This window comes from Homalodisca vitripennis, chromosome 5 (assembly GCF_021130785.1).
Source record: "Homalodisca vitripennis isolate AUS2020 chromosome 5, UT_GWSS_2.1, whole genome shotgun sequence".
Lineage (NCBI taxonomy): Eukaryota > Metazoa > Arthropoda > Insecta > Hemiptera > Cicadellidae > Homalodisca > Homalodisca vitripennis.
The window spans coordinates 104,320,792-104,346,737 of record NC_060211.1 but is presented as its reverse complement, the minus strand read 5'-3'; the positions used below and the strand labels follow the sequence as shown (position 1 = coordinate 104,346,737).

At 34.3% G+C, this 25,946-nt stretch overlaps 1 protein-coding gene across 3 annotated transcripts in view; it reads left to right on the top strand.

Moving 5' to 3' along the window:
* Nucleotides 1–25,946, top strand: part of LOC124362626 (tudor domain-containing protein 7) — a 113,045-nt gene that overhangs the window by 5,486 nt on the left and 81,613 nt on the right. For all 3 annotated transcript variants that reach the window (XM_046817289.1, XM_046817288.1, XM_046817287.1), the window contains exons 2-4: nucleotides 7,403–7,497; nucleotides 13,728–13,933; nucleotides 17,534–17,794. In XM_046817289.1, the coding sequence (XP_046673245.1) occupies nucleotides 7,410–7,497; nucleotides 13,728–13,933; nucleotides 17,534–17,794 (555 nt within the window). In that variant the 5' untranslated portion in view covers nucleotides 7,403–7,409. The remainder of the gene's footprint in view (nucleotides 1–7,402; nucleotides 7,498–13,727; nucleotides 13,934–17,533; nucleotides 17,795–25,946) is intronic.

Below are 25,946 nucleotides of genomic sequence, written 5' to 3'. Positions count from 1 at the left end.
GGCATATCAGCCAACCTGCTTGCAGATTATCTCTGTGAGTATTTGTACAGAAGAAAGGTACAAATTTCTAGAGAGGATGCTTTCAACAACTTCTTGAAAGCGGTTAATCATTGCTACCCTGGAGAAAACATAGTTACGCATGTTTCTTGTTTTTTGTTATAAATGTTTTTTTTGTTATCATTTTGTTTATGAGTTTTTCCTATTTCCTGTTCTAATTGTTTGTTTGATTGTTATAGCTCCTTTATTATTTATGAGATTGTTATTATATGTATTATATTAATTATTTTATTTCAAATATGATTGTTATTATGACTATACAAGGGGGTACCCAAAAAAAAAAAAAACCGAAATTATTTGATAAAAATCATATATTATAAAATTTTTTACAATACGACCTTATCTCCTTCAAAATAATCTCCATTACAACTAATACACTTGTCCCAACGGTATTTCCATTGATCAAAACATTTTTTGTAGTCATCTTTAGAAATGGCTGCAAGCTCGAGCTTGGTTTTTTTCTTAGCCTCTTCAACGCTGTCAAATCGTTGACCTTTCAAGCCTCTTTTCATGTGTGGAAATAAAAAAAAGTCGCATGGAGCGAGGTCAGGCGAGTAAGGTGCGTGGGGCAGCGGAACCATGCCGTTTTTGGCTAAAAACTGCCTAACTGAGATGGCTGTGTGTGCCGGTGCGTTGTCTTGGTGGAAGAACCAGTTTCCAGTCTGCCACAAATCGGGTCTTTTCTGGCGAACACTGTTGCGCAATCTTCTTAAAATCTCCAAATAAAATGTTTGGTTGACAGTCTGACCTGGAGGAACAAACTCAGAATGAACAATGCCTTTAGCATCAAAAAAGCAAATCAACATGGTTTTGATGTTTGATTTGACTTGCCGACATTTTTTTGGACGAGGTGAAGATGGCAACTTCCATTGGCTTGACTGTTGCTTCGTTTCTGGGTCATAACCATAGCACCATGACTCATCACCAGTAATTACCTTTTCCAGAAAATCGGGATCATTTTCGAGATGTTCTTTCAGAAGGCGGCAAGTTTCAACTCGATGTGCCTTTTGATGGTCAGTCAGAAGTCGAGGAACAAATTTGGCAGCAACCCTTTTCCTAAATCTCCTGTTAAAATTCGCTGAACCGAGCTCCAAGTTAACCCACTACTCTCTGATAGTTCCTCAATTGTCTGTCGACGGTCGGTGAGCACAAGTTCATGAATTTTCTCAACATTTTCGTCCGTTCGAGAGGTTGATGGACGTCCAGAACGAGGTTTGTCTTCAATCGACATGTCGCCATTTTTAAATCGAGCGAACCACTCGTAGACCTGAGTTTTCCCCATAGTATCATCTTTGTAAGCTGTATTCAACATTAAAATAGTTTCTGCAGCATTTTTACCAAGTAAAAAACAAAATTTCACAGCTGCACGTTGTTCACTTAAACTTGCCATGACAAAAAACGAAACAAGAACAAAACAGGGTTAGCAAAAACAGTCACTACGAACGAACAGAATGCACTAGGACAACGGAACTGGGGTCACTGAGCTCGCAATGGGTTGCGCGACACACGCCTAGCGGCAGGAATGTGTACTACACGCTGCCGGCTGCCAGCAATACAATTCCGGTTTTTTTTGGGTACCCCCTCGTAGATATGTTGACAGGCTCGTATTCAATATATGAATATTAAGTAATGATGAATACATACTAATTGATATAAAAAGCTTATTATACTCTACCCAAAATAAAAACAACTGGTAATTATTAATTATGAATATGAAATAGAGGTAAAATGATCTTAAATTCAATATAATTAGATAATTATAATAGATATTTGATTCGACTGTTGTGGTGGTCACTTATTATACTGCAATCGGCTATGATATAATAGGCCTACAATACTCAAGTTGACTCTCTCAAGACCGGTGCAACCCTTCCTTTAGTTAACATGGTGTCAAGACTAAAGTCACGCTGTGCCCGTTACAAAAGGAAACAGAAGTGCCTGAGCCTAAGAGAGTATGGCTAATAGCAGTAATAGGAAAATTGGAGGTACCTTAATTAAACAAAGTAAGGAAATATTGTGATTTTGTATATGATTATTTTATTTGATATCCATTGTATGTTTATGGTTGTCCATGTGCCTAAAGTAGAACCCCTCTAATCTGCCCCTCGGTTGGTCTGTCGCTCAGGTTAATCCAACCATGTTCGATCATGCGAGCTTGTACCGACTTGTCGATGATTCACTGCCTGTCACTAGCCATGGTTTACGGTTATTATTGCTTGCCCTCTTCAGAGCCGTGTCATCTCTCGTTTTGTTTCTGTTGATGTGTGTGTTTTTTTACTGTACTGTGTAGTTTTATATTTTGTTGGTTTTAACACACAGTCTAGAGTTGTTTATTTTTCAATGTGTAAGGAGGAAAACGTAACTGTTTTGCTAAATGAAATAGTAGCAGTGCTACAAAGACTGGACAAAGGAGAATCGCAACAAAAATTGCAAAGAAACTCAATGTAGGCATTTCCACAATTAAGGATTGGAGGAAAAATAGGAAAGATATTGAATCGTATACAATTACGATTGATGGCAAAAACGCTTTTAAGTTTATTTGGGCAAACAGTGATTTTTGTTTATTTGCTTGTGGGTTTGGGCAGTGTTCCTTGAATCTAGTTTTAAATGCCCGATCTAGTTTGCCTGATGTAAATGCTGATACATTCCCCAGAGTTTAACTTGTATACACCAATTCTATCAATTTCATTCTATTTTACATTTTCCTTTTTGATTAAAATATTATAAGATCTATTTGATGGTTTAATTTTATTCTTGAGTTATACAGTCTTTTGATGAGAGATTGTCTTGTCTGGCTGTATTTTCTACAAATACACAATTTATTTTCGTTCTCCTCAATCATGAGCATTCGTTATTTACCATGTTTATTTTTTTTAATTACTTAATTTGTTTCAAAACCATTGAATGAGACAATTTGTTTTATAATATTGATTTCTCTTTCATAATTTTGGGGCCTAATGGCACATTTGAAAGTCTATTGTACTATTGAATTATATGCAGCTAATTTTTGCATATATGGATGGACGATATGAAATGTATAGCTTGATCAGATGAGCTAGGTTCGTAAATGTGTTCAATTCTAATTTAATAAAAATTTTCCAATTTTAATTTTTTTTTGTGAGACTCAGAAGTAACGCAGAACATATCAATAGACGAAAAAGTGTCACTTGTGATACGAGTGGGTGGAAGGCCTAACCTTTGAATATTGTAGGTCGCTAAAAATTCACTGAGTTGTAAACTCTCATTGGATGGTACGAGAGAATCTATGTTAAAATCTCTGACAATGACAATAGTATGCTGATTATTAGATGAAGTCCACGGATTCAGTATAGCTGACAGTGTCTGTAAAGCCGTTGCAAAAGATTCTTTATCTTGTTTTGGGGGGCGGTAGACTCCTAAAATGCACAGGTTTGACTTGTTGTTTATGTTGACAGAAACGGCGGACACTTCACAAATTAAAGGAATACTTCGATTCTCAATGTTTAGTGATACTACTTCATTACTTAGGCTATTCTGCTTGTAGATTGCAACCCCTCCTTTAGTTGTATTATTTCTACTAAATGCAGAAACCAAGCTGAAGTTAGTGAGCCTTGTATCAACTATTGTGCTCTCATTCTGACCGTGTTCAGTGACTATCAAAAAGTTCGGTCTGACTAGATGTAGTAGGTGGTTCAGTCTGTCGATTTTATTGTTAATGCGGTCAGTATTTTGATGGAAGATAGTTAGATTCTCCAATGTATTCTGTTTGAATTCATGAAATGTCTTTTGTACCCCGATAACTTCTTCATTTTGTTTTTCGTCTTGTGCCCCTCTTCTAAAAAGTTGTGGGAAGTTTCATCAATGTTCATTGGATGTTCAGGCTGCCCGTTGCTGCTCGAAGTTTCAGTTATTTCAAAAGATTGTAACGATACAGGACCTTCCGTTTTCCGTTTTGAGCATTGTGTTAATTCTTGAGTCTGTCTTACTTGGTTATGTGTTCCGTTGTCCCTAATTTCCTGATCCTGCGTTTCTTCCACACGAATCCCAGTAATTTGTAGGGAAGAGGGTGTGGATATCTTATTTTTATTTAAGAACTCTTCAATGTTATTAACATAGAATTCTTTTAGTTTTGATGGGCATAACATTTCCAAGCTTCGTGAAGTGTCTTTTACTTCGATATCCATCGGAGTATTTCGACATTCTTCAAAGAAGGCTAATCTTTTTTCGATTTTAATTTGGCTATTAGTAAGGTTGTTTATTTCTTTCATCAATTCTTCCAGGACACCCCCTCAACATCTTTTGATTCAGAAGATCCACCTGTGGTTACTATCATTTGCTTATCTTCTACATAAGCAACTTTGGAGTCTTCTAGGATACGTACTTTCTGCTGGAGGCAACGTATAGTGACTTCTTGCTCCCTTATTTCTTTAATTTGTTCACAGTCGTGATCTTCATAAAATTTGCGCAGTGTTGTCTTTTCTTCTTTTATTTTTTCGATTTGTATATCTCTCTCATTTAACATTTGCAGTAGCTGTTTTTCCCTTTTATGTAACGTATCATTGTCAGATTGAAGAATCTCTACTTCTTCCACTAGCGTCAAATATCTAAAGTTCAGTTGAACCTTATCTGCTTTTAGGCATTTGATTTCCTCGAGCAAGGCGTTACCTATTTCACCTGCCATTCTCAGTGCGTCTTCATCATTGGTAATGTTATTTTCAACTCCATCAGCATGACTTAGTTGAAGTTTCAGTTCGTCCAGGGTTTTCATTGGTACCCCGCCATCTCTCTCGAGATCAGAAGTGTCACAAAAGGGGCAAAACCATAGGTCGTACCCTTTGGCGTTAGAAACAATCTTTTCAAAGTGGTCCTTCATCATGTCCATACAACGTGTGTGATACCATGTACTACAACTGCCGTCGCAGAGAACACTCTCGCGTTATTTTGTACTCGTAGTTCGCAAATAGGGCAAATTACATTTTCTTTCTTGTTAATATTTTTATTGCAGATCTTAAAAACATTGTACAATTTGCTTTTTGCACTTCTCTTGGCGTTATTGTTGACAACAAGCTAGGGTTAGTATCCTGTTTCATATTATATAGTGCTGCAGGGTAAAGGGAAGACGATATTCGAAGGCTGTGGCTCTTGAAGAATCAAGCGTGGGTTCAGTGGTCCTTGCATCCACAAGCAGAGAACGGTTCATCAGTCGTATTTAAGTGGTGAGGTTAGCAGACAAATTGTAGGTTAGGCCTTGTTAGTGGATGTAATGCTAAACATTTATACAACTCACTCTAATGTTAAAATTTTTGTAGTAGTCGTATTATGAGGTATAGTCCATTGTGTGTTGATAATTCAGTCTTTATAAGTAGAAGTCCATATAACCACCACACACCACGTCAAGTTTTTTTTTTTTTTTTTTTTTATATATATCAATTTGGTTTCTTTATGTGGCTAAATGATTTTTGAATCTGCACAATATAGTGGATCACATGTAGTGGCCAGCCAAGCTTTACTGGAAAACAGCAGGAGTCACTGTGGCCATCCAAGTTGAGAGATGAAGTGATGGTAATCCTCTGATCTAAAAATGAGAAAGGCCATGACCATAGTGGAGGACCGTCGCACTGAGAGAAAATCACATAAGTTAAAAACCTTGTGCTAAGGGACAATTGACCTCAGGAGAGTTCACTTTTACTGATTGGTATCTTCCAGTTGAACCTATATTCAATACAGAAAACCCGAAGCGTCACCTAAATCTTTTCTTTTTTGAAGTTTATTTTTAACGATGGAAGAAGAGATCAGATTCCATATCTCGAAACGTAGTGTTACTGATTTTTTGTTTCATTGAACGATGGTAGGTGTCCGGAAAAATCCTGTTTCCTTCACCTAAATTTGGTCAACTCTATAGAAGACTAGGATTGACAAAAATAAAAAAACTATTAACAGTGAAAGTTTTCCATATTGTGAAGTTTTTAGTGTGTAACCAACAAAATACTCACTATTATTATGCCAAACAACTTAAAATGTAATTTAATCATAAATATAGGCAAGAATTAAGTATCAAATCAAGGACCCCTCTCAGCTAAATATGGCACCACAGTGCCGACCTACTTTAATGGTTAACGATTACTTCTTTATATATTCCCATTTTCTTATGTTATTTCAAGAATAAGACACCAATAAACACCTTTTGCATTATTTAAGAGAAAAAACAAAGAAATTAAGAAATAATGTGTTTAGTAATCAATATAATATCCTAAAAGGGTAGACAATCATCACTGCAACTTCCAACTCATAGTTAGTAGTGATGCAAGATTCAAGACATAGCTGTGTGCTCAACAACTCACACAAGCTGCCAGAGTGCTTAATGCAAGTGAGGCACACAGATTGCGAATGCTGACCGGCAGTTGCTGATGCTGCAGTTAGCCATCTGGCAACGCACTGGCCCACTGACATGACTGCATTACCATACATCAGCACTGTTGACCTGTTTATTTACATGCCCTATTCTGAACAACCTGACATCTGCAACATTTTAAATATAACAATACTATACCATTTTAATAACGACTATAAATTTAATTTTAGTTTTAGGCCAAGAAAATTTTTGACATAAGTAGTCTGCTATAGCTTCAATAAAAAATTGTATATTTTACTACATAAACCAGTTTTCATAACTAATCGTGGAGTGTTTTACACTGTCTAACCACTGTTTTAATAACTGTGGCGTTTGTTTGTGTTAATTCTATTTATGCAATCAGGTTGAAGGACAACGCCTATTGTAAACTACAAATTGATGTTTAAATTGTATCAGATAAGTTTAACAAATTAGTATGAAATAAATTTAACAAATATAGTTTACTGTCATTCATACTTCTTGACTTCTGACTACTTTAGTAAAAACTGCATTTTAAAAATATTTATATTTTGCTCATAATAACTCGTAGCTGTTCTGTTATAATTCTAAATCATAAAGCAAACTTGTATTCTAACCAGTAATGGGTTGATTTTGTTCCAGCAGCTTGCGCATTCATATGGTTTTATTGGCAAGAAAGTTGTATAATGGATTTTACTGCCTACATGATCTAATTATGTTTACAATTTTATTTACAACCTCTTATTTTTGAAATTGTTGTAAATGTTCATAAAACGTTTCCAATCAGGCAGAATGCTGGATGACTTTCACAGGTGTAACACACATAAACAGTGTATTTTCCTTGCCATCTTTTAAAGCAAACTTTGCAGCACCTTCTTGTTCTGTTTTCTTTAGCATCTTATTCTTTATATGGTATGAAGAGCAGTTATATAATTTTATTGTGCCATTTGGAGATTAAGTGGAGATTCTATTGTAATCATGTTGATTTTGTTCTAGCCTCAATATGGATGACGACGTTGAAGGAGTTGTCTGCAATATTAGAGCAGTCATCAAGTCACACAAAGGACCGATGACAGTCCATAGTCTTATGTGTGAGTAAACAACATGTTTATTAATAATAGTTATGTGATTTTTAAATATTGGGCCATGCTGTGTGTATAAAACACGTAAATCATTGGAAATTAAGTTGATATCTGAATGGCAAGTTCTGTCTACGTGAATATGAGTCAAGTTTTGTTGTTCTTCTTCTTATAAGGGACGGACTATTACCATGCACCTAAGCCTTAAGGGGTTTTTGTACACCTTGGAAGTATACCACGAGGCCAACCAGTTTACGGTTTCAGTAGTTCTACAAACCACAAAAAAAGTATCAGATCCTCCTGGGGAAATTCACCACTCTTGTCCAGACTACGAAAGATGGCATTTCCTTGTTTTTGCAGAACAGTCAAAGAGCAGGTGTTCAGCAGTTTCCTCCTGCTCGTTACACATTCTACAGAGTGGGTCCTCCTGAAGAATGCCGACCCTGTGGAGATGCTTCCTCAAGTGACTATGTCTCAAAACCCGAGAAGACATCGATCTACTTAAGGGGAGAAGGTGATTGTAGTACCATTCTGCTCATTCTCAGACTCGGATGCAGCTTCCAACTTTTTTCATGTTCAGTGTGAACCCACTTCGAGACAGCTACAAACGATTCATACCTAGAAATGCCACAAAATGGTTTTTGACACTGAGTCCAAGTTTGGCCAGGGCATCAGCTCTTTCATTCCCAGAGATCCCCTCATTAACAGGAAACCAACAAACAGTTACATTGTTTGTATCAAGGATGACACCCAGGTACTTGACCTCAGACTTTTAACTTAGTGGAAGAGTATCACTAAGAATGGACCAATAACCATGGGAACCACCCTATTCGTAAGTAAGGCCCTTATCCAGTCATATATTTGTGCATCAATACCACTTCTCGAGGCCGCATTGACAATCACCCTAATGACGTGTATTGTCGAAAGCTCCTTTGATGTACAGAAAGACACCTATGACTACTCCTTTCAGTTAGTACCTTCACAATTCTGCATACCAATTGATGCACAATTATGCATACTAGTTCTATGATCTTCCTGGAGTGTAAGCATGCTGGATTACATGTAGAGGGAACTCTAAGAGAGATCCCCCCAAAAAACCCAAGCAATAAATATTTTCCATGGTTTTGAGAAAAAATTAGGACAGAAATATCGTCCTAAAGGACTTAGGGCGATTCAGACTAGACCTCCTGCTTCGGTATAAACTGGATACCCATTCCCTGGATACTCTGCAGAACGGAGGAATGTACCTGAAGGCCACAGAGGCCCTGTACACCCTGCACATCAGATGAAGGGGAATATCCAACCACCACTGCAAGGAAACCAGTCTCACTCCTTCTCCCCCACGAGCTTTATAAGGACTAAACGAATTTATCATCCACTCAATTCTTCTGAAGTGAGGGTTATTTGAGTGTGGTGCATTTTGTAGGTCTTTCTCTACAGCTGAGTGGTTGATCCTTATCATAAATGATACAGTCCGAAAAGTGTGTTCCTACTATTACTTTTAGAACTCCCTCCAGTTCAGTTCATATCTACCTTGATCATCCTTGAGACCACCAAGTGGGAAGATTGGATTTTTGTTGGTAACTTCTGTAGCCATGTACAACCTTTCACACTGTCAGTGCAGAGTTTCTAACAAGCTAACCTCTTAGCCGTACAAGCCTTGCGGTTGTTCAGTGCAAGAGCCTCATGATAGGTCTGCCAAGTACCACAAGTTTTTCATCCCCTGAATAAAGACCTGAATCTCTTCTTCATAGAGACCAGTTCAGAGCTCCACCAGGCTACTTTGGATCTCCTTGGTTTTCCTTATACAACACCTAGTCAGTATTTCTAAGATTCCTATATTGAACTTCACCAAGTTCTAGGTCTCCGATTTTAAAGCAGATGTGGGCATGATCAGAGACGGACAGCTCGTCAGACACATGCCAACTGTGTATCTGATTACCCATACCCTCCGCCATCATGGTTGTCTTACCACCTCCCTACAAGTCCGTGTATGAAACGTAGGAGAATTACCAATGTTTGCAATCACTAGATTTCGGGATATTATATACCCCCAAAGGCTCTGTTCACGACACACTGCCCCTGCCCCATGCATCGCTTATGTACGGATGGCTTCACACCATGGGTTTTGAGGCCCCTAGTCCATACAAATGTATATATGTGGTGCAATTCCTGACAGACCAGTAGAGGCTGGCCATTTTGGAACTGTCACCACTACTGGGAGGTGCTGAGGGCAACCGCCGTTGCAGAGTGCACAATCAGGGCATTTGCCTAGATCTTTGGTTTCGTTGACAGCAGGGCCACATGCAGGATGCTAAACTAGCGTTTATCCGAGTCCGGACTCGAATCCCCCTTGGTCACTCCTGGTGAGGTATTTTTCCAGTTCATTGGGGGATTTCCTGAACAAGGTCAGCCCATCCCCTAGACCCCAGTCAGCTTTTTGGTTGGACTGTGTAGTAAATGTGTTAGTACTTGTTTTATGTAATTGTTCAGAGTGTGGCTGGGGATAAAATCTTCAAAAAATTCTCCGCTAGCACTTATTAACATTTGGACAAACACACTTCTGAGCCTGAATGTTAAATATTTGACACGATATAGATAAGATATTGTGCTACAACATTGGTTACACAACATAGTGCTGTAATAACTAAAATTTTATTGGTTCAAGTTAGTTTAAAAGTGATAAATATGATATTTTTTATAATTAAAGTATTGTACAAAAAGTTGTTTAATTTTAAAGTAAAATATTTTATTTTTATTTTCAGTATAAGTTAAATACAGGTATTTGTTTTAGGAACTTATTGATTCATTAGCTTGGCCTGATCAATAAACCTAATGGATTGTCTGTGGTTTTTCTTTTTTTTCTGGATACACATCCGCATTAAAGCAAAGATCCAGTCTTAATTTTAAAATGGAGTGTACAATTTTAAAAAATTAGATGAAAAATGGTAAATATTGTACTTTTTTATTTTGTTAATAGACTATCAATCAAGTTGAATGTACCAAAATCCTATTTCAGTATGACTTGGTGCTGAACTGGTTTTTTTCTTGTGATATTTACAATATTAGATAATTGTATTGCTAATTGCGAGTTTGTAGAATTGTGTACTGGAGCAAGGCCCATCACATTGTTTTAAGTATATGAAGAGGGACTCTCATGTTCATACTGGAGTGGATTGTTTCTGGCACAACATCAGCTATAATTTTACCAAGTGTCCTGTGAATCTATTTTTAAGGAAAATAGGGGAAGGCAGGCAACTATGTCGAGAGCCATCAGTGGTTCTCAGATATAACTTCTAATATATTTGACAAAGTACTAAATCTCATTAACTCTAATATTCAATTTTGATTCAGCTATTCATCTTCGTTAGTTTCTTTTTAAGTTAACCTGACCAATAAGTACCACCAATATATACAACTCAAGAATTTTTTGATTTGATTTGATCTGTAAAGCAAGAAACCTCAAGATCATAAACTTTGTAAAATTGACGCCATTACATTTCCTTGTGATTTTGTAAATAAAGAGATTCTGATTTCTGATTTCTGAAGTATTAAAAGTAAAGTCCTATAGTAGTCTTGGAAGTAAAAAAATAACACCTTTGACTACCTGGAAATATTATGAGAGTAAATAATTGTACACAAAAGAAATAATACTGTCCACATAGGATCTTAGCTCTATAATATATTGATTGCAACTGTATTTTTCCTATACATTCTTGAAATAACTCAACTTCATACTATTGTATGAATTTGGATTTTAAAATAAAGTCATTGCAACTCATACTGGATTGCATTAACTTAATTTTAAACAAGTATTTTCTCTACAACCATAAAGGGTTCATTATTAGTGTACTAAACATTTTTATAAAGACATGAGTCATGTGTGTAGGTGTAAATATCACGCTCAACATTTAAAATTTCAGTTTTAAGTTATAAGGTTCTCACTTTTTTTGACAATCGAGAATCTTTATTAGTCATTTAACATCATTTAAATGCATTGACATCGTCACCTGAGCTTCAATAAAATATTAGATCAAGATATATTACATTAAATGAGATATGTCTAATTCCAGTGAAAACCTGACTGGCCGAGATGAAATAACAGTCTTATGTATAACTAAGCATGGAAAATCAACTATAAATACATGTAAATAGATCTAGAGAAAATAAATTAATATAATTGTAATAAAACGGTAAAACATTCAATAATAAATAAATAAATAGTACAATAAAAGACAATTAAAAGTTACATTTCAAACATTTATGTAGGCTACAATAAAGATAGGTCTAAAAATTAAAAAGAAACATCTATCACAGACAGTGCCAGGTATTTATCTATATTATAAAAAGGTCTAGTTAACAGCCATCTATACATCACTGATTTTAATTTATTAAGACTAATGTTATGACTGGTAAGAGGTAGTTTATTAAACAAACGGATACCGATAAAAGAATACATAGATTGTGTTTTACTTAATCTGCAGTAGGGCTTATCTAAATATAAGCTGCCTCTAGTAGGTTAGAAATAAATGTCATTTCTGAGTAATGTCACCAAGATTCTGTTTTAATTTAGTCAGATATGAATAAATATAAAGGTTGATAACTGTTAGAATACCTTCCTCCGCAAAAATAGGTTTACATGTAGTTAAGGACGAGACACCTGCCAAAATTCTAACAGCCTTTTTTGTAACAGTAATACTTTTTGAATATCATGGCTGTTATCCCATATGGTGATTCCATACGATATGGTGCTATAAAAAAATGCATAATATGCGGATTTAAGATAATATTTGGGAACAAGTTTTTTAAGTTGGTGCAGCAAAAAAATTACTCTTGACAGCCTACAACAGACACTTTGAACATGGGTTTGCCAAGTCAACTTAGAATCTAAAGTTATATCCAACAGTCTTACACAGGACTTTAAATTTAAATTATACTTCGTTAACGTAAGATTTTTACAAGGAGAAAATAAAATATTTTGTGATTTATTATCATTTAGTAACAGACCATTAGATGAAAACCAGTGGTTAGCTTGGTGGAGGACATGAGTTCTCTCTACAAACAAGGTATCTATATCGTTATTTATACAATAAAACATGGAGTAATCTGCAAAAATTACTAAACCTCAGTCCACATTGGTAGGCAAATCATTTATAAGAACTAAGAATAAGAATGGGCCAAGGATAGATCCCTGTGATACACCACCCTTAACTGAAAGCTAACTCAGAAAGTGTGTTGTTGAAGTACACCCTCTGAGTGCGATCAGTCAGGTAAGTTCGAAAGAAGTTTAGCTCAACACCATTTAGGCCATAATGTTGTAATTTGTTAAAGAGGATGTCATGTGGAGCACAGTCAAAATCCTTTGTCAAATCACACAAGCTGGCAAGTGTGCTAGAGCAGTGTTCAAAACCACCTATTACTCCTGAGACTAGAAGCTCAACCGCGCTCACAGTGGACAAACCCTTGCTAAAGCCAAATTGATGTTTAGAAAAAAGAGAATTAAATTCAAAAAATTCACTAACCTGGTATATCACAGCTTTGTCAATGATTTTGGAAAAGGTGGGCACCACAGATATAGGTCGCTAGTTCTCAGCCAGGGAGGGGTCGTCCTTTTTAAAAATAGGCACAACTTTTGACAACTTAAGCAAGTCAGGAAACAGGCCTGTAGAAAGACAATTGATGCTAGCCGTAAGGGGCTCTAGTATCACAGGCAAAACAAATTTCACCAGATCAACACTGATATCGAAGATGTCTTTACTGGAACTGCTTTTGATGCTTTGGACACACTTCAATACTTCCTCACTTGAAACTAGTTTCCACACAAAACGTAGGGCTGGAACCTGGTAGCTGCTCATAAGTTGACCTGAAACTGCTATAGAAGGCGGAACCTGACTACATGCTTCTTTCACTGTTGCAATGAAGGTGTAATTGAAGTCATCAGGGGTTAGGTTGTGGCGGATCTTGCAGGCGTTTGAGCTGCCTTTATAACTGTTACTAATTTCCCATGCTGCCTTTCAGCTATTAGTTGCAGAGGATATATTATTCAGCATTGAAATTTAGTCTGGCATGGATAATAACTGTCTTGTAGGTTTTCCGAGCTTCCAATAGTGTTTTTATAAAAACATGAGTAAAATTAAAGTAAAGTAGCAAATAGAAAATAAGTTAAAAGAATGTATTTTAATGTATAGTCTCATTAATAATATTTATTTATTATATGAAATTATTTATATTTTTGTGTTTAGGTGATTACAAGACGATTGTGGGATCTCCTATTCCTTATCAGCAATTGAACTTTCCAACTATCGAACTATTTCTTAAAAGCTTACCATCTCTACGGGTAACTGGTAGTGGTAGAGACATGATGGTAGAGGCTGCTGCAAGCAGCTCCTCAGCGCACATTACCAGTTTGATTTCTAAACAAAAATCTGCAAAGAAGAAGGAGTATTATGTAAGTTATTTACAGTCATTGTAAGCCAGTGATTTAACTGTTTCAATTTTAGTTTGAGCTTTAAAATATTGAATGTTATAGAGATAGGGAACAAAGTGTTAAACTGAACAAATCCAAATTATAATAGCATGAGCTTTGTTATTCCACAGTGTTCCAAACTTAAACCTAATCTTTTCTTATCTACATTTAAAATTTACCATGTGATAATAAATAAGATTGAACAGTTTTCTTATTACTGTTTGTAAAGTCCTAAATTAACCTTAGCTAGTCAGTAATTTAATAATTTATAAGCCAGTTAATTATAAGAACTTAGAATAATAAAAGAAGTTCATAATTTAAGTGTTGCAATTTGTGTGGGGTTCATAGTATTTTTTTATATTGGTTGCCGAAGTGGCCTAACTTTTAACAGAAGGTGGACATAATGGTTGGTCTGCTACTTTTATGTATGAAGCATCAGTTATTTTTGCATCAGTATAAGTTTTTCAGTCGCAATTTCTTACAGAAGAGTTTTCTTTTATATTGCTTTGGAAGATCTGTGATTGTAAACCTTCTTCTGAAATGTTGTATATTTTACCAAAAGAGCTATAGGTGTCTTTGTTTATAGCTCGTGAGATTTAAACTATGGTAATGAGCCAGTGTTATAAAACAGATGTAACAGCAAGGTACTCAAACTTTTTTTTATCTTTTTTCTTCTTACTATTGTGTGACTTTTTATGTTTAATAATTGTTATGTTATCATTCAGTAGTCTTAACAGCTTCACGGTTTTTAATGTAATATTACGTTCATAGGAATTACAAAAAGGTGTGCTACTAATGTAATACCATGTATTTTTATATTGTTCCTGTTGTTAATCGTAATATTGCACAAGAAGAATTTTATGACAATCACGTGGCGCACAAGTAATTTGGGCGTTTTCTACTAGATGTCAGCACTTCCTTGGTCCTCTGTCATGAGTTTTTGCACCTTGGTGAGTCCATTGAAGTCACAAAGCGTAGACAGCTGCTGCGTATTTTTGCATGTCACCCACCCGTCCTGGAGTGGTTTTTATTTCTGGTGTTTATTGTACCATGGAAATATCCTACACACAAATAGATGATTGGCTTCATTTGCATGATGATGACATGACCCGGATAGTGAAAATGGTGTATTGGACCATATATATAAAAAAATTTAAAAACAAAAAATTCAGCAAAACAACATCATTTTAGGTACAAAAAACCCGTTTTTAAGAGGTTAAGGGAGGATCAACCTAATCAATGCGTTGTGGCACATGGTGGAGAAATCTCAATCCCAAAATAGTTGTGAACTGTGTCATATAATTATAATGAAAGTTACATACCTGTATTTTGCATTATTCACAAAGAGTGATTTGGAAAGATGGTAGGATTTAGGACCTTTTTTATTATATTTTACAAAAGTGTAATTTTTTCCCATTTACAATTTTTGTAAGACATAACAATGGCAGATGTCTGAAATTTTGTTATAGTTTATTTGTTGTAGATGTTACCAGTCAAATACAAGTAAATTGTTTTCTTCCGCATCATAAACTAAATAATATTAGTGTTAAATTATATTGCAGTCTGGATTTTTATTGAAATGTTTTGATTATTTTGATAGAATGTACATATTTTAAAGTGATTTACTCAATTTCCTTAGCACATGGTATAGTAAGGGCTTAAAAATTGTGAGACAAATAACAAGTTTAACCCATTTATGACGGAGTAAATTACTCTAAAGTTTGGACTCCAGAACTGGATATTTTCCATGTTTTAATATAAGAATAGGTGAACTTTGCTCAAAACTTACTGTATAAAATGCTGTGAAAATTTATAAACTTACCTCAGTTATTCCTTGTTGTTGTATAAGTACAAAATGTTCTTTTTTAAAAAAAACATACATATATTTACAGTTTTTTTATGCTTCTTCAGAAGTTGTTTTGAGTGTGAAACACCTCAAAACATGTTTCTAGATGAAATGGAGCGTGACACTTTTTGCATTGGTAAACAGTTTCACTTCTTTCCCTTGTGGCTTTGGTGGTTGGGGGTATCTTTTCTATAAAAGGAAGCTGCACATTTCTGCAGTATTTGCTCTGCCAGATTTATTCTGAATGTTGAAATTGTTTCCTTTTTCTTAGTCAAATATTGTGAACTATGAGGCAATTTGTAGATAGCAACATCAAAGAGATAGAAAAAAATCGTTTTGTATCCTTTTATAGTTCTTCGCATCACTGGGAAGGAGGACAACCTCTGATCTTGTTTATAAACCCCACAGCATATGTTTTCTTTCCAGAAGCTCCTTGAAGAGTTTTGGTGAATTGTACCAGTTGTTACTGACTGAGAACAATTAATTGATTAGGCCTATCAGTATTTTCTTTGCCAGTGTAGATTTTAGAATTGTAGCAATACCCAGTTTTTAAATCGCATTCTTTGTAAATTTTTATCCCAAACCTAGCTCTTTTTGATGAGATGAATTGTATCCAAGAAAGCCTACTCCGAAACATCATCAAGCTCTCATCAATGCAAATATTTTTATTAGGGGTGAAGATCTTTTTGAAAGCTAGTGAAAGATAATCAGCTATATGCCTAATTTTTCTCAATTTATCTGTTGGGTTTAGAGAAGATGAAAAATGGAGATACCGTGAAATTGATTTGAACCGATCCCTTGCCATTGTTTCACCAAATATTGGCACATGTTTTACTCTTCTAATTGACCAATAGTTGCTAATTGTAGACTTAGGATTCTGGGCCAACAGGATAACTAAGGCAAAATAGACCTTTAGTTAATTCACAGTAACGTTTTTCCATTTAGAAACCCTGTTGTTGTCTCCATCTCCTAATCCTAGGCTATCACTAGCATATTTGTTAGTTTCAGTACATACCTGAACCCAAAAGGTTTCATCACGAAAGTGATTGAACACATCTAATTCAGTGCAGTTTTCCCCTAACTGCCTGGAAATGACAGGATGTATTCCATGATTTCCAGTAAAATTTGCTGTATTTACAGTGTTTGGTCCATCACTCCACGTAAAGTCACTAGGACTATCTGGTGCGTTATCATCACTTTCACTATCACTGCTGTCATCGTTCACACCATCAGACATTTCATTGTCATCATTAATCATGTCATCTTGTTCACCATCATTTTCCTCATAACCTTTTTTGTCTAAAACATTAGCAAAATATGCCGCAAAATTTACAAACACATCGGCCTGGTCGTGGTCCACCATCTTGACCGGTTTGTTTACAAACAACAGACAGCTATTTTGCCCAGGTAATATTAGATGTAACAACAAAGAAGAAGAAAAACATAGACTAGAATATTGAGAACAAAATGCACAGTAACTGTGATATCCCACTGCGATCTATCGGCAATATATTCAACTACGTTGACGTCATGTGTAGCGGACGGACGTTGCCCGCCTTTAGTCGTTGCGCCATGTGAACTGTAGGACGGAAAATGCCCGTTCAATGTCTTGAATGGGTTAAATCTTTAAAACAACTTATAATGAAAAGAGAGTTTTTTTATATAAAACAGTGTTTGTCATAGAAAAAAACAGGTATAATTGTTTAAAAAACTGATACAGTTTGTCTCTTATTCAGCCTCCATCTTCACGGAGGGGTCGTCCACCTACAAGACAATCATACTCTACGTACGGAAGGCAGAGAGGTAGAGGTCTGCCCCCATTAGCCGCTCCTCGGTTTCAGAATAACGATAATAGGGAGGAGCAGATGTACTATCGCAAAGACGAACAGTATAACTACCGCAGGGAGCCGACTTACTATCGCAGGGAGGAGCATGATAACTACTCAAGAGAACAACCTGATATCGTAGTTAAATTGGAAGGAAATGACAAGCGACAGGTATGCATAAACACTAATTTACATACTTTGTAAATAGTATTTGACTTGTAGTTCGTATTTGACGTCTTTATGTTTGAACATCACCAAACATTGCTTCTAAATGTCAGCTGCTCGAAAGTAAACGATCGGACAATTACTAAAACATGTTTTTGTCATTCTTTTTTTACAGGAAACTGTAAATAAATAACTACGGTAACTAAATACCATGGTTTTATAAGAAATATTTCACTTCTTTGTAATTTGTATTGTGTATGTCTAAATTTGTGCATCGTCTTGTGGAGTTTTGTAGTCATAATTATGTCCTTTATAATAATATGCTGTATATATTTTGTCTTGGTATGTTTTATTCTTAGATAGGAGTGGATTGATTTTTTTTGCAATGCATAACTAATCCAAATAGTAATGTGAACTTCACTTGTTGTAAGTAAGCAATTCTTGATGGATTTCGAGTAACATGTTTAAGATATTATCACTGCCTGAGATATTTTCACTAATAAACCAACCGTCCCTTAAATCAAGACGTTTCATCCATGATATTCTATTCTTGCACAAACCTCTAAACGCAGTCCTTGATTGCCCAGCTCCCCTGGAAAATAAATACCCTTCAAAATTTATACTACTCTCCATCTTGAAAACAAGCAGGTAAAAAAAGGGAAAATGCATTACAGCGGCTCAACTCCATATAAAACTGGCAAACATTTGACTTTTTTCCATCAAAACACTGATAAGATTACAGAACAAAATTGAAGTAATGAAATATCTTCTACAAGATGTAAACCCTGTCTTGATTGTCTTAACAGAACATGGAAATTCTTCTGAAAAGATGAAAAAATCCTAATCAGTTTCTCACATGTAGTGTATTGCTGTGAAAATTATATCAAAGGTAGATTTGCTTTCGACAGAACAAATAATAACTCAAGGAATGAAACTATAAATCTGGAAATGAAAAATGTTAGCATACCCCTCATTTGCAAGATACGGGAATCAAAATTATTCTCAACAATTCTAAGTTAGTTTTTATATTAGGAGTCTATCAGCCACCCAAAAACTGGTTAGCCCCTCCTGAACATGCTCTAGACATTATTGCAGACATTCTTGACTCACTTCCAAGAACTAACTCACATATTCTAATCATTGGAGAGTTAACCCTTTTAGTGCCAGACGTTTCCTAGGTTACTTTGCAAACAGTGCCAAAATATATGCTCTGTGATGTATCAAGAAGAACCAGGCCAAACTTTACCTTTTTACAGCTGCCCATATTAAATGTTATAACTTTTTTAATTTTGAATTAAAACACCTAATTAAAAAGAATTCATAAAAATACACTTTAAAATAATTATGAACCTATTTAAGATAATAATTATGTGCACGCATTAAGAAAATGATATATTAGTAATAATTAATAACTTATATTGAATTATTTTCTTTTTTTTTCATTTTGCTTCTATAAATGCACAGTTAAAACATTCCTCACACAGGAAATGGTGTTACAGTTCTCACCCACAGGTATTGTAGTGTATAACTTCAAAAATTCACTGAACTATCTTGAAAAATACACTTTTTATACTCATTTATGTAAAAATATGAGTTGCAATATTTCATGAATTTTTTATATTTTATAAACAAATGAAATATAAAAATAAAACATTTAGGCCTATTAAAAACAAGAATGGAAACACATTTTACACATTGTACATTTTGTAAACAAATTCTTTCTGTGTTTTCTAAAACTTTCGTAGTTTTTGCTTTATTTTACATTTTAGTACTTTGGTATTATCTGGAAATCACACGTTTGAAAGAGTTTTTCTAACTAGGGTTCTAAAAAAAGTAAAATTATTACAATGGACAGACTTTATTTGAATTACTGTGAAATTTACATAACATGACGATCGGTTCTTGTTTTCCATCTCCCAAAAGGAAGCAATGTCGGCGAGGAGGTCACTCTGTTTCTTGTTTATATTTAGTTAGTTTAATTATTTAATTTTGTAAATATGTATACACTATTTATTGTTATCTGAAGAAGTATGCTAAAGACATACGAAAATTCTTAAAGAGTTTACCAATATTTGGTTTTTTAATTTTATTTTTGCATGAAGAGAATACATATTTATATATATATATATATATATATATATATATATATATATATAATATAATGTATATAATAATATAATATTTTTATAAATACGTCAGATATTAGGACCTTTTAAGTTAGTTGGAAGTACTTCCTCTTTAAAACAGATGTTTAAACAAAGTTACCTTAGTTTTTAAGATCACTTCTCTATCTCCTTACAGATAAATTTTGTTGGAGAATTGAAATGTTTTTGTAAGCTGTAGTATGAATAAACTTTAAAACTGACTTAAAATTAAGTAGTACAGGCAAAGTTTAGGGCGTCCATGTTTCAGACAGTTACAAAAGTAGTGTATTAATTATATATAAAAATAAAACAATGAATTAAGTATATAAAATAATACAAGGTATGAGTAGGCCATACCACATGTCATGTAACAGGCTTTGCTGAAGCCACAGTAACAATTTCATGTCTATAGCTCATTTTGTTCTTGAGATGCCCTGAGGACAAATAGACAGACAGACTAAAAAGAAAATGTTACACCCTCCAGCAGACAACAAACAAAGTTGTACCGGCCCACTGAGTCATATGCTTCAGTGACACTTAACCAAATCCCATCATAACTCATTCTTGTAAAAAAGAAGACTCATTTCATGCAAAATTAAAAAAAATTAAGTCTTTCTCGATGTATGTTACATATGCTACTATGTCACATGTTAAAATGTAATTTTATTTCATTCATTTTGTTTGAAAATGTATTTATTCTGCGATTTACTATTATTTCATTATGGGTACTCATAAGACCAATGTAAAAATATTCACTAAAGCTCAACCAAATCCTATGGAGTGACATGCACCATCACCGAACTCGATGTTACCTACATAGAAATGAAGCTTCTTGCAAAATTTCCAATCTATGGGTCAAGTTTATTGTTTAGATATTATGCAGATAGCCAGACAGAAATGAACCTTTCTAGTCTCTTGAGTGATAGGCTTCGCTTGGCTTTACTGTTTAACAATTTTATACAATAAAAATATGTAACAAATTTTGCAATAAAAACGTTTACAGAAGTGTTATATAAAATCTTTTGAGTATAGTTAGTTACAACACTACAATATGTATAGATATTGTACAATATTTATTTATTGTATGAGGTGTTGTTTTAAATAATGAATCTTACACTGCTGCGGATCAAGAAGGTATATGCATCAACCGCTATTAATCAACAGCTGTTTAGTGTGAACCTTTCTCTTTAGTATGCAGCTAATCTTGCTTCTGTAAACAACACCATTTAGTCAAAGCCTACTTGTGTTATTGTGGTATTTTTATTTGATGGATAAAATGGTTAATGTAATAGTAGAGCAAGAAATTTTTGTGAAATGTCACTTTAAACTTGGAAAAACTGCTACTGAAACTTATAATTTGCTGAAAGAAGTGTATGACAGTGAATGGTGGACATGTGTTTTTGAATGGTTTAAGCGTTTTGAAGACAGCAGAGAAGACTTTGAAGGTAATTTGTTGCCAGGTCACCCTTCTATGTTTAAAATTGATGAAAATGTTGATGGATGAAAACATTGGTAATTTGATTCGGTCAGACCGTAGATTAAGTATTCACGCAATTAGTGAAACTGTAAGTATCAATAAAGAATGTTTCTACTGACAACTTTTACACGATGAAAATTACCCACAATTTTCGAAAACAATAACTTGTGATGAAACGTTTTTTTTTTTACTTTTGATCTGGAAACGAAGCACCATTCCATGCACTGGAAGAGCCCAACATCACTGAGAGCCAACAAATTTAATGTCAAGTCAAAATTTAAAGCAATGATGATTGTTTTTTTTATATCAGTGAAATTGTGTATCTTCACTGGATTCCAAAAGGTCAAACAATTAATCAATATTACTACCTTTATGTATTTTATAAAATACATCAAAGAGTAAGGAAAAACGCCCTAAAATTTGGAAGGACAAATCATGGGCTCACCACCAACACAATGCACCAGCTCATTCTGTGTTATCTGTCAAGAGGCTCCTAGTCTAGTACAGCATCCTAGTGTTAGAACATCCACATCCACCAGATCTTGCACCATGTGACTTCTACCTGTTCCCTAAAGGTGAAATCTGCATTAAAAGGGACAACATTGGAGTTTGTGGAAGCTATAAAAAAAGAAAGTAGCATGTGTCCTGAAGGAGCTGACAGAAGATGACTTCTAGCACTGTTTCTAACAACTTGGAAAATTTGCATGGAGTGTTGTAGGGATAGAGTAGGATACTAAAGGTGACAATAAATATAATGTATAAGATAAAAATAAAATTGTTGACAACTTCAGTGTTGTTATTTAATAGCCCATATATTGGATATTTGAAAATTTGATGTCTTGTTTATATTGCATGTTTTTGAAAACACATCCAATTTTTCTTTTCAGGTTAGTTGGAACCAAATTACTCAACAGATGTCAATTACTTTTGTCCCAGATAGAAACTAAGACCTTCAGCCTCAGCATCCAAATAGCGTTTAATAGCAATTCTTGTTTGTACTTAAATTTGTTATTTGTACAAAACTGTTAATTGAAGACTGACTAAATATTCTAGCATTTTCTGTCAAATGGCTATGAAAAGTACTGTGATTTTATTGCTTTAGTTTTGTATCAAGATGATGTCTTTTGTCTGTTTGTTAGCGTATTTACTCTTAACTTTGCTCACTATTTTTATTTTCAATTAAAAAGTGCCTTTTAAGTGCTTATTTGACTGTATAATATAATGGGTTATTTGACTGTATAATATAATGGGACCAATGGTTTAACTCCAGTATTAACTATTCATTGTATTTTTTAAATGTGAACTATTGTATTTTTTTTAAGGAGATATTTAAGACAAGTGGATTTTAATTACAAAATACATTAGGTTAGTACATAATTTTATTGTAATTATGATGCAAGCTTGAAAGAATTACATTCTGTAAACTTTGATATTTAGGTATTAGGTTAATTAATTTATTTTTATTCTGTTACAACATAGGCGTTAGAAATTTAAGGAACACATAATTTTTTTACTTCAATATAAACATTCCATTGAGGTCTAGTTAGAACTTCTTATGTAATATTGCTGTTATGTCTTGTTCCAATAAAAATTCTGCAACTTTAGGCAATGTTTTATTTTTCCTGATAGTTATAAAAAGTATAAACACATTATTATTTGTTAATAAATAGATTACTTTAATTTTATAATTGGTTACAATTTTTAGTTAATCTAAACTATGCTGTGTTAAGATTATGTTGCTAAACACAAAAAAGTTACTTTTCTTCTTATTGGCTGAGTGTTAGCAAAGCCTGTCACCCGAGGGGTGGGAAGACTTCATCTGTCTGTCTCTCTGATTGCTCAATATTTTGAAAACGAACCAACCTCCAAGCTTGAAATTTTGCATGAAGCTTCATTTCTACGTACGCAACATAGACTTCGATGATGATGCATGTTACCAGTTAGGATTTAGTGAGTGTTAGTGAATGTTTTTACATTAGTCTTATAGATAAACGTAATGGGAATGTGAAATTAATTAACAAAAATGATGTATTATGTGGCAGATGTATTGAGAAAAATGTCATATGTAGACATTAAACTTTGCATGAAACTTTATTTCTACGTAGCTAAGAATGAGTTCTATGATGGTGCATGTTCAATCATGGAATTCAGCTGAGCATCATTGCAGCCTCAGTAGGCTGGCACAGTTTCTCTTTTGTCTGCTTGGATGGGGAGGGGGGGTTGTAAAGATTTATATTCTGTATGACTGTCTGTCTGTCAGTAGAATTAAATGAGGTACAGTCTTAAAAGTTACTTTGCGTGTAACCTCAGCAGAACCTATTACTCAACACTTTGTGTGGTGCACTTCTACCTTAAAATAAGTGGTTTTGGTCTCTATCTTCAAGTAAAGAGAGAATGAGTGAAATGTCTGAATTATTTCTTCAGAAGAAGTAAAATTGATATAGGGATGCAAATTGTTTAATGTAGAATATAATATATTATCATAAATATCAGGAAACCGATCTTTGTTCGGTATTTTTTCTGGTAAATCGTGTGTTGGGATTCATTTTATGATATACTTGTTCGCAAACAATAAAACTATAAATGTCATGGCTATTTATTGTTCTGTCATATTCTGCATTAAAGGATGTAGAGCAAAAGATTTTTTATGAAATTTCTGAATATGGTTAACAGTTAAAAAAATGACGTACTAATTCACTTGAAAATTTTGACTGCTCCATTAAAATACATCCATGCAAACAACAGTCACCAAAAGAATTTCTATTTATGTGATTAGAAACCCATTCCTCAGGGAAATGCAATGCATCACAATGGATACACAAAATTTGAAAAGAGTCCTGAGGCATGATATTTTCGAATATCAAAAATAATTCTTAGGACTGTGTTATGAAATACGTGCATGCATGTCTGTTTTTGTTCCTTTTTGTCTGTCTCCAATTGTGTGCAGTAGTGTCGTCTGGTCGAAACAGTTTTTACTAATCGTGTGTAGTTAGGTTATGTTTTGTTTTTGGGTGTATGTTATGTTTGCTCACTGAGTGAAGTAGATTTAGTGGCTTTTTTCGTGGTCAGTGGATAAAGTAGTGTGAATAAAGAATAGTCTAGTACAGTGAGAGTGATCTGTGTAATAACAATAGTTTTGAGCGTTGTGCAGTGTAGTGGAATGTTGGGGCAGGCTAGTTGAGATTGGGCCAGGCTAGGCCTATTCCTAAGACATCTACAAATGGCAAATTTGTGCTTTATAGTTGATATAGAGGTCTAGTTATACTTAACCAAGTGTAGGCTGCCGATTTAAACTTCTTTAGATTTGGTAAATTTTCTATTTCACTTGGCAGCTGATTAAATAGATTAGGTTCTATATATTCTGGTAACCTGCGCCCATAGTCTGCCCTTGAGGTGTGTATTTTATATTTAGCTAAATGTCTAGTGTTATGGTTTCTGTCCTGGGTTTCTCTAAATTGTTTGCTTTCATAATATATCTGTAAAATTTTAAATATAACAATCCTTTTGGTGTTAGTTGTTCCTTTAAATTATAGTGCTGGTCCAATTGATTGTCATGTATGTCCAATTCATTTCTGTAGAGTGTCAAAGTCAAAGTCAAAATCTCTTTATTTACAAAATTTCAAAGAGAAATGTATTGGCGTCAATAATACAATGTTAAAGTTTAAAATTTACAAAATAAATAAGTTGAATTGAGCATTCTTGATGTCTAAGATGGTCATGTGTCTTAAACATCTTTTTTGTAAATTTAGTATTTGGTTTAAATGGCTATTCGCTGTTGTTCCCCAGGTAGTTATTGATTTGAATAGTGACTTATAAACTGCTATCTTTGCTGGTAGAGTAAGTTTATTTTGTAGTTTATGCATTATGGCAATACAGGGGCTGAGTTTTCTCTGTAATAAATTTACATGAGGTTTCCATGTTAGCCTATAGTCAACAGTTATGCCCAGATATCTCACAGTTTCAACCAATTCAATACTCTCACATTGAAATTGCTTATGACCATGCAAACAATCACAATCATGGTATTTAATATTTACTACTCTATCAATTTTCATAGTATTTTGGCAAATATGCATTAAACATATCTTTTGGTTGTTTATTATCAAGCCATTGTCCATTTGTTTAGCATGTTAAAATTATTTTGGAGTATTTCTTCTGCAATTCTTGTATCTTTATGCTGTGACAGGAGTAGTATGTCATCTGTAAAAGCAAAAATATGATGATCCTCAATTTTAAAATCTCATCTAGACAAATTATAAAAAGCGCTGGACCAATATGGCTTCCTTGCGGTACTCCGTACTTTATATTTTTCTTATCGCTTAGTGAGTTCAATATTTTTACCACAAATGTCCTGTCTTTTAATTAGCTCTTAAACCATTCTAAATAGGGACCCCTCATTTTGAATAGGGCTGAAACAATTTAATGCTCTACAGTATCAAAAGCTTTTGAAAAATAATAAACAAAGCCAATCCATGCTGTTAACTATCCATAATTTTATTTCCTATATCTGCAAACCCTTTTAATGCCATTTCAGTGT